This window comes from Crinia signifera, chromosome 6, assembly GCF_055691185.1.
Source record: "Crinia signifera chromosome 6, ASM5569118v1, whole genome shotgun sequence".
In the NCBI taxonomy this organism is placed as follows: domain Eukaryota; kingdom Metazoa; phylum Chordata; class Amphibia; order Anura; family Myobatrachidae; genus Crinia; species Crinia signifera.
The window spans coordinates 272,942,297-272,957,041 of record NC_139222.1 but is presented as its reverse complement, the minus strand read 5'-3'; the positions used below and the strand labels follow the sequence as shown (position 1 = coordinate 272,957,041).

The 14,745-nt window shown below is 40.9% G+C and overlaps 1 protein-coding gene across 9 annotated transcripts in view; it reads right to left on the bottom strand.

Moving 5' to 3' along the window:
- Nucleotides 1-2,167: 2,167 nt before the first annotated feature.
- LDB1 (LIM domain binding 1) overlaps nt 2,168-14,745 on the bottom strand; it is a 133,828-nt gene continuing 121,250 nt past the window's right edge. For 3 of the 9 annotated variants that reach the window (XM_083149632.1, XM_083149633.1, XM_083149639.1), the window contains 5 exons: nt 14,537-14,709; nt 13,531-13,653; nt 13,343-13,426; nt 11,407-11,763; nt 2,168-6,591 (listed from right to left, as the gene is read on the bottom strand). In XM_083149632.1, coding sequence (XP_083005758.1) covers nt 6,361-6,591; nt 11,407-11,763; nt 13,343-13,426; nt 13,531-13,653; nt 14,537-14,709 — 968 coding nt within the window. In that variant the 3' untranslated portion in view covers nt 2,168-6,360. Of the gene's footprint in view, nt 6,592-6,667; nt 6,701-9,535; nt 9,585-11,400; nt 11,764-13,342; nt 13,427-13,530; nt 13,654-14,536; nt 14,710-14,745 lie in introns of those variants that run through there. The other 6 variants (XM_083149634.1, XM_083149635.1, XM_083149630.1 and 3 more) reach the window with 6 other exon arrangements.

Here is a 14,745-nt window from a genome sequence, read left to right as displayed (position 1 = left end):
TTCCAGACCACCAAGCAGATGCACAGGGAGAGTTGACCAAATGGCACATTTTCAAAGAGGTCAAGTGATGCATTGTGATTGGCTGGTGGACATTTTGCCTCATAACTCTGAAAAGAAGCAACATATTAAAACACCAATTCTGCACATCTACAGACCAAGAAGCTTTATATAGCGTATATAGTGTGCCAGGCAATGGCATCAGAGAAATAAGTCACTGATAATAATTGCTCCTACATTATTACTACATACAGTAGATTTCACTGCTGGTTGAAGTGGCCCTTATGTAGGTCCAAGATCAGTATCTATAGCACCACAGCCCCCCGCGGTGGTGGAGAGGTGCTGAGAAAGTGTGGGCGCCTGGGGGTCTGCGGGGCTATAGTTACCCGCTGCCGTCTGCCGGTACCTGGCTTGCCGCATCTGTCTGCGGTCACGGTCCTGTCTCTCCCAGCGCCGGCAGAGATGGAACGTGACCGCCGACAGATGCAGCAAGCCAGGTACCGGCATATTGCGGGTGGGGGGGTGGCAGCCGAAAAATTTGCGGCAGGGGGGCGAGCATTCAGTAGTTACGCCACTGCCCAAGATTGTGATGCCATGTAAAGCACATTGGGCTCGGAATGTACAGTACACAAACTGTCTGGGATTTACTGTAAACTCGCCATCCTGACGTTCGTGTTATTCTTTCACAGGTTTTTCTGTGCACTGCCCATTACATCCGGTAACTTGGAGGCTTTACATGGGCAACATCTAGATGGCGCATTTTGCAAGTGCTGCAGCGGTTATTGCAAGTTTGATGTAAGGCGACATGTTCTCGAAGCCTCAGTACATCCGGCGATTGCAAACACGCATATTTTTAGAAATTACAATGTAGTAGATTTTGGTCACCATCTCCTCACTCTGTACAGAACAGGGGTGGCCAGAGGGGTCATCTCCCAGACCACCCTGCTGGTGCACAGGTGTATTCATTACTGTCACATTTCCTAGACAACTTAGATGGTGCACAGGTGTAGTCATTAGTTTTGTTTCCCAGTCCACCTAGCTGGTGCACAGTTGTAGTCATTACTATCACATTTCCCAGACCACCTAGCAGCAGCACATGTGTAGTCATTACTATCACGTTTCCCAGACCACCTAGCTGGTGCACAGTTGTAGTCATTACTATCACATTTCCCAGACCACCTAGCAGCAGCACATGTGTAGTCATTACTATCACGTTTCCCAGATCACCTAGCTGGTGCACAGTTGTAGTCATTACTATCACATTTCCCAGACCACCTAGCAGCAGCACAGGTATAGTCATTACTATCACGTTTCCCAGATCACCTAGCTGGTGCACAGGTGTAGTCATTACTATCACATTTCCCAGTCCACCTAGCTGCAGCACATGTGTAGTCATTACTATCACATCTCACAGATCACCTAGCTGAAGCACAGGTATAGTCATAAGTGTTAGGTTTTCCAGTCCAAGTAGCTGGTGCACAGGTGTAGTCATTACTATCAAGTTTCCCAGTCCACCTAGCTGGAGCACAGGTGCAGTCATTACTATCACGTCTCACAGATCACCTAGCTGGAGCACAGGTGCAGTCATTACTATCACATCTCCCAGATCACCTAGCTGGAGCACAGGTGTACTCATTACTATCACATCTCCCAGATCACCTAGCTGGAGCACAGGTGTAGTCATTACTAACTGTCACATCTCCCAGATCCCCTGGCTGGAGCACAGGTGTACTCATTACTATCACATCTCCCAGATCATATAGCTGGAACACAGGTGTACTCATTACTTACTGTCACATCTCCCAGATCACCTGGCTGGAGCACAGGTGCAGTCATTACTATCACATCTCCCAGATCACCTAGCTGGTGCACAGGTGCAGTCATTACCATCACATCTCCCAAATCATCTAGCTGGAGCACAGGTGTACTCCTTACTGTCACATTTTCTAACATGTGCTGCATTCATTCCTAACCGCCACCTTCTACAAATACACAGGTAGCCTGAAAACCATGGACTACCGGTAGATGTCCAGGAGTGGTTTGGCCACCCATCGTACAGAGCATAACAGAATTGTGGTTTTGCCCAGTGGTCAGGGCATCTCTGCCAGTGAGGTGCGCTATGAACCAAAGTCACCAATGTGCTGTAACAGAGGAAGAGTAGACACAGGCACACATAGAAACCCATCTAGAGTTTATTATACAATATTTATAAAGAAACCAAATTTGAACCTCATATTCCAAGGCCCTAATAATGCAGGGAGGAAGGGGGGGGGGGGGGGGGCTGGAGTACAAGGATTCAAATGAACATGATAAAACTGAGAACTGGAGAGTTATTGGTACCATACAGGACTTAATGGCACAATCTATGCAATCTCATAATGACCGCACACATGTTGGCGAGCCCGACGGGGCAATAGGGGGGACGTGTTTGGGTCACCATTTCACAATTGGGGGGGAAATAAAATCCTAACCAACAGGAGAACCCCCATAACATTGCACCTCCGGAGAACAAACAAAGAAACCCAAAGTGATGTAGCAAGCATACATTTAAATATACATATATATATATCTTCTCTCATATTACCTTCCACCGCGGGGATTTACATAGACTCCTGACACGGGTAATGGATATATTGCTTAGTTTACAATTATGGAAAGACAGAGTGGAAAGAAGGAAAACAGTTGTTGTTACAAGCAAAAGAGAACTCGGGTTCACCAATGTCACACGTATATTTGTTAAAGCAGAACCAAAAAAAATAATAATAATATTGAAATTAAATATTTGCCATACACTGGGGGCAGAGTTATGGGGGGGGGGGGATTAGAACTATGCCCATCCCTACTTGAAGGATAACGTTTAAAAGACAACATTAATGAATAAAAGGTTGGGGAGGTCAGAGCACCCCACACAACAGTACCAGTCCTGATGTCTACTTACTGTAGATGTGCTCCTTCTAGTGGCTCACTATAATAGTACATCTATAGTAATATCTGAAAGTGATTGTGTACATGCATACACATATACGCTCACACTTTGTTGTATTTTGGTGCCACTCCCACGTGGGTTTGACATAATTTCAGTCATCATGATGCAATTCATAGCAAATTGGGTCACAACTCCTGCTCCGTTCCCCCTTCCCTAGGATCCTGGAAGCGCTCATCAAAATATGGGAGCCTCACAGAAATCCTGGATGAGGCAAGTACAACACATTTATATGGTTGCCATAACCCCCCCCAAACAAACCTGAGCAAGTCAGTGACAAAGCCCGCTGGTGATCACGTGACAGAAGAGTGAGAGGGGAGCAGGGTTGTAAGCTATAGATTGCCTTTTGTCCGCTGTATCATGTGACTAGCAGTACCTGACATTTGGACAGTAAGCCGTACATCATAACTAGAGTCAAGGCAAGGATCTGCCTACATATGGCCAAGATGATTTATGTTAAAGAAACGCAATCATATATTTTATGGATATTTTATGCTAGTGTAAATCAGTTGCGTATTTAAAGAAATAAACAACAAAAATCCATAATCTATCATAAAGCCTCAGTGAGGATTAGTTAATAGAATGTGATTGGAGCTTATGATAAAATATTGAAAAGATTTGATTTTATGCATAGTTAGGAATGACCGCTAATCTGGCGTACTCACTCTACGCATGCACAGAGGCACTCCAGGGTCTCAGACCTGGAAGACCAGCACCGGAGCAACACTTTTTAATACTGCGGTACCTGGCTTTTCCCGGTAATATGGAGCATATGGTGACCTCCTAACTCTGGGCACACATGCACCAACAAACAAGGCAAAAGGATGGATGCAAACAGGACAGGATTCTATTTCAACAATAGCTTTTGGAGATGAATTAGTGTTTTCAGGACTACGCACCAGTGACTGCTTAAATTTGAGATTGGAACCAAAACAATTGTGCGGAAATATTGGGGTAAATTTACTAAGAGAAAAGTTCTATTGAAGATAGGTTGCTATGGGCAAAATCCCACCTTCAATAGAATTCCCATGTTATTAACTTGATCCCATTGTATCTATGTGTGTGTGTGTGTCTATCATAATCTCTTTAGAAGACTAAAATAAGGACTAGACACACACTGAGGCCCAAATATCATAGCCTGTGAATGGTGGGAGCTGCCGCGATTCCGTCAAGATTGTCAGGACATTTAAAGAGGCAACTGGTTTAAAAAAGGCAAAATACAATAGCCGATTTAAATCTAATGCCTCTCAATGGAATCTGGTCATCAGCCGTAAAACGCAGCTTATTAAACTTTTAAGTATTAAAGGGGAGATACATGTGAAAGTGACTAGGCTCCACCCATCTCATTGGTGAAAAGGGCGTACCAAAAATTGGGTGTGAGCTAAATCGGCCGAGTACACCCATTTTTTTTTAGCACAGCTTTTCCAAACAAAGGACAAAGAAAATTTAGAACAACCCTTTAATTCTTTTGCTTCCAACAACGTCTGTTTTGCACTGGGAGTCGGAGACCATAAAAGTGGGTCTTGCGCCTATACACCATTTAAAATTAGATCATAAATGTTACATAATTACAGTGAACTGGTGACCATAAAATCAACCCTAGTTTGTACATCCCTCAATATTCCAGACCCCTACAAAAATGGGAACATGGGAATATCCCTCAAACCCGCCCCCAAATATCATATCAGCTATATATATATATTTATAAAAAGTAAATCTTTTCTAAATGATAATACATTAATACTAGAATTACACACTGTTTTCTACGGAGCGGAAAATATACAGGCACAAGATACACAAAACCCAAGCGAGAGAACAGCTGGGTGAGGAGAAGGGAAAGAGTATCGCACAGTTCTACAAATAAGAAACACTTCCTCTTCTCTTCCACTTGGAGGGATTACAAAGGAATTCTGCAAAGTCTTTCCTTGGTTTGAAGCTTTCGGAACTGTATAAAATAAGATTCCCCAGAGATGTAGAATAAACTAGTACAAAAATCAGGACAGCATTTTTTTAACTTACTTTTTTTTTTAATAATATTATTTAAAAATAAAAAAAAAAAAAAAAACGGGAAAAAAATAAAATAAAAATAAAATAGAAAAAAAAAAAAAAGCAAGCAAGAATGAGGCACTGTGGATCCTGAAACTACAACATTGTCTGCTATTGACTTTAGGGAATGATATATACAATGAATTGTAAAAATGAAGGAGAAAAAAAAAAAAGTTACAATAAATGCCACCACCATGACAGAAAAGATGGTTAGCAGCGGGGACAACAGGAATTTACAACCATTTAATTTATAAAATAAAATAGAAATAAAACACAACATCATATGAATGTAGAGCAGGACCTTCCGCCCCCGATTTTCTTGATTGCATACAGCCTCTTGCAACTAGAATACTTTCATTTAGCATTCTTAACACGGTCTACCCTTTCCGCTAACGGCATCTGGACCACCCAGGCAGAGGAGTTATTTTTGTTCACTTTGTATAAACGTTGAATCCAAAATAAAGACCAGTAAAAGTATTTGGTAATGTTGCAAGGAGAAAATGTGCAAATTAAAATATTTTTAGATTCATAAAAATGGATACTCCTTTATTTTTTTTATTTTTAAAGGTCAACTCCCCCTTCAGATCATTCTATCGTCTAAGAAGATCTCTGTTGCCATGAGAAACAAACAATTTGCTAAGTATGTACATATGTATATGCTTCGGGGTCAATAGAACCCCGAAGCAGAGTTCCCCTTAATCCCGGTGTCCAGAACAGCAGGCTCTGTACATTATAGTGGCCTCTTGACCACTAGGCAACATACAAATACTACGTAAACAGCCCTGAACAGGAATTGCCTCGGGTGCCTGGAATTACCTTTGGGCACAGGATTTCTTATCCTTACAGCACTGTCCTATCGGTAATCATAAATCGGGGAAAAAGATGAATTTATAGCATGAGAAGAATGGTGAAAAAAGCCATGATCAAGTAACAGGAACGAGTGACATCTCCAAGGCATGAGGTGTTCTGTGTCTCATGCGTCACCGATGTCTTTAGCTCCTGGTATATTGATCAGTGAAAGACTGGATCAGGCCATAGAACAATTACACCCCAGACCCCATTCATGTGCAGCTAGCAGTCCCACAGTGCCTCAGTCTGGCTCACAGTAACCCCTTAACTAAAAAAGGTATGACCTGCAGCAAAGGGGTTCTGTTTTTAAAATGTCCTTTTTTTATTTCAATTTACAGGTAGATAAGTTTGAACTTTTTTTTCCTTTTCTCGACTTTTATTTTAAAACAACAATTTTTTTTTGTTCCTCCACATCGGCCTGTTATACACATATATATATTTGTTTTAATCTATTTTTTTTGTATTTTTTTGTATTCTTTTTCTTTTTACTGTGAAGCCTGTGATGTTGGGTTCTCCGATTTGCTTTCTTGGCTTGAGGGTGGTTTGCTGTTCCATGGGCTGTTGGCGCCTAGTGCGGGCGAGTTATTGAAGCTGTCCTCATCATCAATTCCATTGGCAGCATCAAACTGAGTGTTCTCCAGGCGGGTTATCAGTCGCTCATCTTCGTCCCCGAATTCTCCTCCCATCAGGGTTGGTTCGCCCACCACCATTACATCCTGAAAGGGAAGAGTTCCAGAAACATAATCAAGGCAGAGGCGTGTCCCTTCCTTCCACTACTACGCGTGGTCAGAAGCGGCTTCTTGGAGGTCAGGGGGAAGCTGCGGCCTGCAAAAATGCATGTAACGTAAGGGATGTAGGATTAAGGCCCTACAGTCATTTCAAAGAAGCATGTGTTACTCATTACGATCTAACTTCCAAGTATAGTGTTTGCTTATAATGAAGACCTGCACCAGCCGCGTTCCAATCAGACTTCTTGCTTACCACCATCGCAACAGTTTCAACGGGGAACCCGGGGCAGCCCCTCTAAGGAGTTAGGCTCCACCTCTAAATCACAAAACCCCACCAGTTTTCAGCTGTGAAAATTATGACTGTTGGATGGTAAGAACTTACAAAGACCATGAACATTGTCCAATGCAAATTAATTACTAGTGGAACTAGACAGAGGGGGAGATTTATCAAGCCTTGGTGAGAGATAAAGTACCATCTTCTAACTGCTATGTTACAGGCTGCTTTAAAAAATGACAGTGAGGAGCTGGTTGGTGAATCCAGAGGTGGGGCTGCAGTACAGTCCAAAATTCAAATAAAGGAGCCCCCAACTGCCACCCAACCACTTGCAAACTGCACCACTCAGGACTCGCTGCCACTGGTCTTTCTACAAAGCTTGGCTGCTATGTCCAACACCACTACAAGTGCAATACTTATTATAAATACCTGAGATCTGGGCATTAGGTCCACAGTGTCTAGGTCAACAGTCAAAGGGTCAACCACTATTGGTCAAAAGTCATAAGGTTGACATATGATAAAATTCAACATGCACAAGTTTGTCATTTTTTTTTTGGACTTGTACATACTTAAATCCCATTGGACATGTAGGAGGAATATAATAGTGTGCCAAGCACAGAAAACCATGTGAGGGGATGTGGTACACTTATAGGGCGTCCATGACAACCTATATCAACAGACACCCAAGAAAATACAAAAAAAGTCACGTCGACCTTTTGACCATGTCAAACCTTTCAATTTGTCAATCTTTTGCCTGTCGACCAATAGTTGTCAAATGGTACTAAGAAAAAAGAATAGAACAGCTCCAGGTCTCTCTGAGTATTCACAAGAACTCATGAATTAATGTAAGATATTTATTATAATATCTTAAAACAATTGTGTACCTACACATCAATCACAGATAAAGCATAACATTAACATAAATATTTATATATTTTAATGTTAGGCTTCATCTGTGATTGATGTGTACATACACAGTTTTAACATTTTGTTTTAAATTATAATATTAAATATCTTGCCTGAATTAATGCAAGATATTTAATATAAGATCTTGCCTGAGATAATGCAAGATATTTAATATAAGATCTTAAAACAATATTTTAAAATTTGTACATACACAATCACAGACTACAATTAACCATAAAATTATATTATTTACTTATATTTTATGCTATGTTATCTGTGATTGAGGTGTACATACAGTTTTAAAATCTTGTTTTAAGATATTATGATATTAAATATCTTACTTGAAATAATGTAAGATATTATAATATCTTAATATTTTAAAACTGTACGTACAAAAATCACAGATAAAGCATAACATTTAAATATAAAAATGTTTAAATTTGATGCTTTGTTATCTGTGATTGAGGTGTACGTACACAATGTTAAAATTTTGTTTTAAGATATTATTTTAAATATCTTACCTGACAAAGATATTGTTTTAAGATATTATAATATTAAATATCTCACCCGAATTAAAGTTATTGTTTTAAGATTTTAGAATATTTACTTTGTATAATTTTCAATAAAAAATACTGATGTTAAAAAAAAAAAAAAGATTTTATAATATTAAATATTCTAAATTAATTAATGTAAGATATTTAATATAAATCTTAAAATATTTTAAAATTGTGTACGTACACAATCAGACCATATATTTTAATTTTATGCTTTAATATTTATTTTAATTTTATGCTTTATTGTTATCTGTGATTGATATGTAAGTACACAATTCAAAAAAAAATTGTTTCAAGATAAAATATTAAATATCTTACCTGAATTAATGTAAGATATTTAATATATTAAAACTGTGTACATACACAATCACAGATAAAGCATAAAATTAAAATATTTATTTATATTTATTTCAACATTATGCTTATCATCTGTGATTGAGGTGTACGTACACAATTTTAAAATATTGTTTAAAGATATTATAACATAAGGGGTGAAATTTAATAGGATGAGAGATTCAGAAAGTGAGAGATTTGGTAAGAAATCTCCAGTTTTTTTAAAGCGGCAATCTTTAAACACTGCAAAATCAAGCTGGTTTTGAAGCGTAAATGATTGCCGCTTTAAAAAACCTGGAGATTTCTTACCAAATCACTTTCTGAATCTCTCATCCTATTACATTTCACCCTAAATATCTTACATTAATTCAGGTGTCATTGTGATTACTCAGAGACCTAGCGCTGTACTAGTCTTCTTTTTTCTTCGTACCTATACAATTCATAGGGAGGTCTGACAGCACCCAGGGATCAACCCACAAGATCTTATAGTGGTCAACCACCTGACTGTCGACCTTGATTGTGTCGACCCATATCCCAACACCCCACCTCCCCATCTGCGTCCACCACAAATGGGATGTTGAGTCACAGAACACGCCTTGTTTGGAACCATTGATCCCTCTATTATTTGCATTGAACATAGTTTATAATCTGTGTGAGCTCTTTACAGATCTTCATGGAACAGAAGCGGCGCAGATGCAGGAAACGCACAATGATAAATTAATATTCTGAACTTCCTCCATCTAGGTGCGTTTTGCCTCTACTCATAGTACAGAACATGGTCAACAAAAGTTATATCACAGGGGCGGGTGGAACAGAGTACACAGAGGGAGTGCAATAGGATGTTCTAGCTTGTGGTAAAACACACCTAGAAAACAGCCGGATCATGCTTCTTCAGTAAGTTTAGACACTTGCTTCTACAAATAAAAATAGTGGTTTACTCCAAACTATGCGGCTACTTCAGAAATATACTGCAAGCTGCAACACAGTCATGACTCTCCAGAACCAGCGCCCGCAGAGGACAAGCCATACGGTCAGTATGGTACAGTAGTTTTCATCATCCAAGAGGATAAAATAAACCAATGCGATTTAATGACGTTTCTCAGGAGTCTTAGCAATAACAAAGAGTTTTGCTTCCAGTTCTAGCAGCTAATGGGGCAGCTGATAAGTTTCCTAGGAATTGTCGCTCAGCTTTCTCAGATAAGGGGGACTAATGGTACTACAAATCGCGGCAACATCCTAGACGGCCGTTACGAAGGCAGGTCTCGCTCTGGGTGTCCGCGCTGGACCTGGAGAGCATTACACACATTTGCAGGCAGGGGCCAAGATAAAAAGGTAATTTTCAAAACATTTCACGTCTATGAAATATTACAGGAGTAGGCTAAACATGGTCATAGAAAAAAAACAAGACTGCGCAGTTAGGAGAAACAGATACAGGAAACTTAAAGGGTCAGTGCCACCGTACGAGAGCCAGAGGTTCCCAAATGCGGTCTTCAAGGCTTCCCAACTGTGCAGGTTTTTAAGTATATGCATGCTTGGCCACAAGTGACTTCGTCAATTTGATTTAACCATATGTGCTGAGTCATGGATATCCTTAAAACCTGAACTATTGGAAGTGCCTTGAGGTACGGGTTTGGGAACCTCTGCCCAAAAAATAGTTAACGTAACAGGTTTTGGGTTTTTATGGAAAAATATCATAAGTTCTTTCTGTTCTCCAGGTTATAGATTTATTTATCAACATCTACAATTGAATCTGTAGTTCCACAAAAGTTCAGAAGCTGTAGGATACTGATCTCTGGATGAAGACTGCGATGTGAATAAGAGGGTCAGGGGTGCGATTAGTGAGCACACAGTACATATAGGGCAAAGAAGAGTGTTTATTGCTCCCTACTTTGTGTCATGGGACTGTGGTTGCCACAGAAAGTTGGTTGGCTCAGTGAAGTCTGCCCCTCCTCCCCGATTGGTCTTTAATGTTCTAACCTCCGATAGGATTCGGACAGGAACTAACGTGGTTATCTGACCGTACTGGAAGGGGTTCAGATTTCAGACCACATGTTGAAGTATTCTGTGGGTACAGTCTTGTATTCTGTTTGAGTGATCAGGAAGTGGTTAAACCTGAAAATAAGCCCATGTTTGGCAAACCGTCTCGGTCATCCCAGACAGGAGAAGAAATATGCAAAACCAGCCGCCATCACTGAGAACAATCAGCACCAGTGTACACAAATAGCACGCCCTAATTCACGCTGTTGGATGTCGGCCCAACTCTCCGTACAATGCGGTAGGAAAGGGAAAGTAAAGTATGTCCGTGCTCCTTTCTCCTGTGGAACGATACAGCTTGTTTCTCCAAAGTGGCACTGGCCCTTTAAATCTATCCCTGTAAGTTCATTAGTCAAAATATTTAACTATTTAAAGAGACAACTGCAACTTTCATTTACTGATTATTATATTATTATCGTTATATTGTATCAGCGTTTCCAAACCTCGGTCCTCAAGGCATACAAGCAGTGCAGGTTTTAAGGAAACTTCGGCTACTTTGATTTGATCATCTGTGCTGAACATGGCTATCCATAAAACCTGGACAGTTGGTGCGCCGTGTGGACAGAGGTTGGGGAACACTGTATCAGATAAGTGGATCAGAAAAAGTCCCCATTGTCCCTTTAAAGTGGCATCTGGACAGACAGTAGTAGGAGCGGTGTAACGGAGGAAGAGTAGTAAATAAAAGATGATGCTTACAGGTACCTGGCTGGAGAGGGCGAAGGTACTGGCCGGACTCTTCTTCTTACTATTACTGTTGTTTGTGTTGCCCCCTCCAGAGCTCATTGTGCTACCGCCAGACATCTTCCTTTTCCTCCTCTTATTGGGGGCCTGTCGGGCTGGCTCAGCTGTGGGAAAGGAAAGACCATAGTCAGACTTACACAGAAACGTGATGTCCCGTCTCCAGCACGAGGAGCAACCACCAAAAAGGTGCTTACCTGGAGGTGCTACCATCCGCTGCCACTTCTGGAAGAGACACGTCTTTAAGCAATCACGGGGGCTTAGACTATACGTCTTGTGCCGGGACATGAGCTCCTGCATGGGCTCCAGAATTACACACAGCTGTGGGGAGGCAGAGAAAATGGCAGCGTTTCACCAATAAGATCACAAAAACAAACACAAAAATAAATGCAAGTTCACCGTAATAAATAAAAAAAAAGCACAAAATAAAAGCAAGGTCACAGTAATTAAAAGAAAAACACACAATGGAACTATGGTCTTGGCTTCAGGTGTAGTTTTGATGTCCATGTTGGAGGTTTCCTACGCAACTGGCTGCAATCATCTGTGTGTGGACCCAAAAGGAACGTGGATCCTGACTAATTTGGATTATAGCAATTATGTTCAGCAGTTATTGAGCCAGCCCTTTATATCTGCTTGGACAATTCATCTGACCTAGTATGTAGGTGCTGGGGGAGTTTCTAATTAGCTGCGATAATGAGATTGTGGGTAAAGTTAATCGCACTTATCGCCAGATAAAAACGCTTATTGCAGGTGTGCGCGCTCCCATTTTTTCTACCTATTCTATTAGAAAATCGCAAAACTTGGTGACCTGCGATGTGTTGGAGAAGTGCAGATGACAATTAGTAAATCAGCCCGTACCCTTGTAAAATGGTAAAGTAACATAGGACAGTATAGAATGGCAAAGGACAGCTCTTGCGGCTCTCCCCTCCCTCCCCCGACGCTGCTGCACTGGGCTCTCCTCCTCCCTGCACCCGGAAGAGGATCATAGTGCAGGGAGGAGGAGGTCACAGGTCCGGGCTGCACAGTTCGGTGCTGCCTGAACACAGGTGAGGAGGGGGGGGGGGGGGGGGGTCGCAATAGAAGCCCATAGGCTTCTATGGGGCATCGCCAGATTTTTCTGGCGATGCCCCCCGTCGCGGTAACCGCATTTTTAGTTTAGAGAATTTCCCTTAAAAAGGTGTTCAATGGGACCAATATACATTAAAATAAAAAAGGATAAAAGCAAGCTTTTTTGCGTACATAAAAACTCTAATAAAATGTGGGGTACATGAAAATGGGTGTAGGTACATATTTGGGTCAATTAAATTTACTTTCAAAAGACAATGATTGCTCCCACCTACAAGCCTAAAAACACTTGTCTCATTCGCTTTGCACTTTTTTCACCCCCAAACTGATCTCTCCTAATTAACTAATATAAAATAATTAAAACCTTCAAAAGTGCCTCATTAATCATTAAAAGGGGTAGCCAAGGGGTTATGTCCAAGTCCTGACATTTTTACCCCACAAGTAGGGATTTTCCCAAATGTTTCACCTGCTCAGAGTAGGTGAAGAGAAATTCACATAATTCCAATAGAGCATTATCGCATGGGAGCCTCTGGATAGCTGGGAGAGAGTGGGTTGTGGAAAAAGCTGCGATTTTTACCATAAAAATGGGTGATCGCAGCTAATTGGATACTGCCCAATGTTTGAACATATGAATCATTCTTTACCAGATATAAGCAAGAAACTAGCTGCGCCGTTCATATTTGGGATTGGTCTATGGGCCAGCTGTAATCTAGGAGAGGGGGAATGCCATATTCCCATAAAAAAAAAAAATAATCATAATTTTGAAAGTCGGTACAATAGTTACGCACAGAATATATCATCTGCATTTATCCCTCGCAGGCTAAAGCCAACTTACTCGGAGGTAGTTAAGCGTAGAATTTGAAAGTCCGCATCTTGTGATGTTCTTAGACAGCTGATCCAACATCTGGGGGTCCTGGGCCTACAAAAAGTTGAGAATAAAAGTTGACATGTAGAAGTGGATCTCCGGAGACCGGTCGTGTAATGATACAGGAACCGTGTTCAGTTTCTCTGCTTGTGACTTACGTGCATGGCGAGAATACTGCGGGGAATGAGCTCTCGGTGTTGCCGGATACTGAAATGCCAGGTCTTTATCCTCATCATGTCGTCAAACATAAACTCGAGGTATAACCGCCCCTCTACGCACACCTGGAGACAGAATTTGGATAGGTCAAATAATGAAGTAAAGTGGTGTATAAGTATAATAAAGAATATATAAAAATAGGTTTTAATTCAATATTACATGAAGCCACAAATAATACAACGAAGGGGTACCAGAAACGACAATATTGTATGTCTCAGATTCCATCTGAATGCTACTAAAACACTAGCTGCTTTACTCTTTTATGACCACTAGATGGCAGCACTTGCACTTGTAGCAAGAAAATGGTTTTAGTCAATTTGGAGTTTTTACTGGTGAGGATCAATGGGTCTACTACTATTGGTCAACAGGCAAGAGGTTGGCAAGTCTACATGGTGTACGCTGACCTTGACAAACGGTCAACATGGAAATGGTCGACAGAGGAAAAGGGGGTTTTCAAGGTTTTTTTTTTTGTCTGTCTACATCTATTCCCAGTCGGATTAAAAATAAATAAAAATGAAAAATGTATCAACCTTTAACTATGTAAACGGTTGTTCTTGTGAGGAGAGTAATACTCAATCCTTAATGTTAGAAAACCATGCGGGAATGGGGCAGAATTAACATGCGGCGATTTCGATATGGGGCGCGGGAATGTCCAAACTTAAATCTAAATTGCATTTTTGGGCTACATGCAAAAGCGGCAATTATGTACCTTGCATGCAAACATAACGATCTTATTTGACCCCTTGCAGTGCAGAATGGTTTATCCTTGTACAAAGTTAGTTGCTCTCTTTCTTTATACATAACTCAGAAACAGATTATTTGCCATTAGCATTGTATAGGTAGGGGACACTTGCAAGCTATGACCCCCCTGGGGCAAAATGCTAATATTGTTCCTCATCTGTGTAAAACATTGTATAACACATTGCGTACACATGGTGTTCTGCGTACCTGTGTGAACATGGGTTTCCCGTGTTGTGTGACCATCGTGCACTGATCGCAGTCAAGGGATACAAAGTTATTGTGGAATGACTCCTTGGGGTGTTTCAAGACATAGTACAGCTCAGTGGCCCCGCCCTCAAAAATGCTTCGGAAATACCGGGGGATAAGCGTCCGTCCGATTGCTGAAGAGACACACGCAAAGTATGGTTAGACCAAGT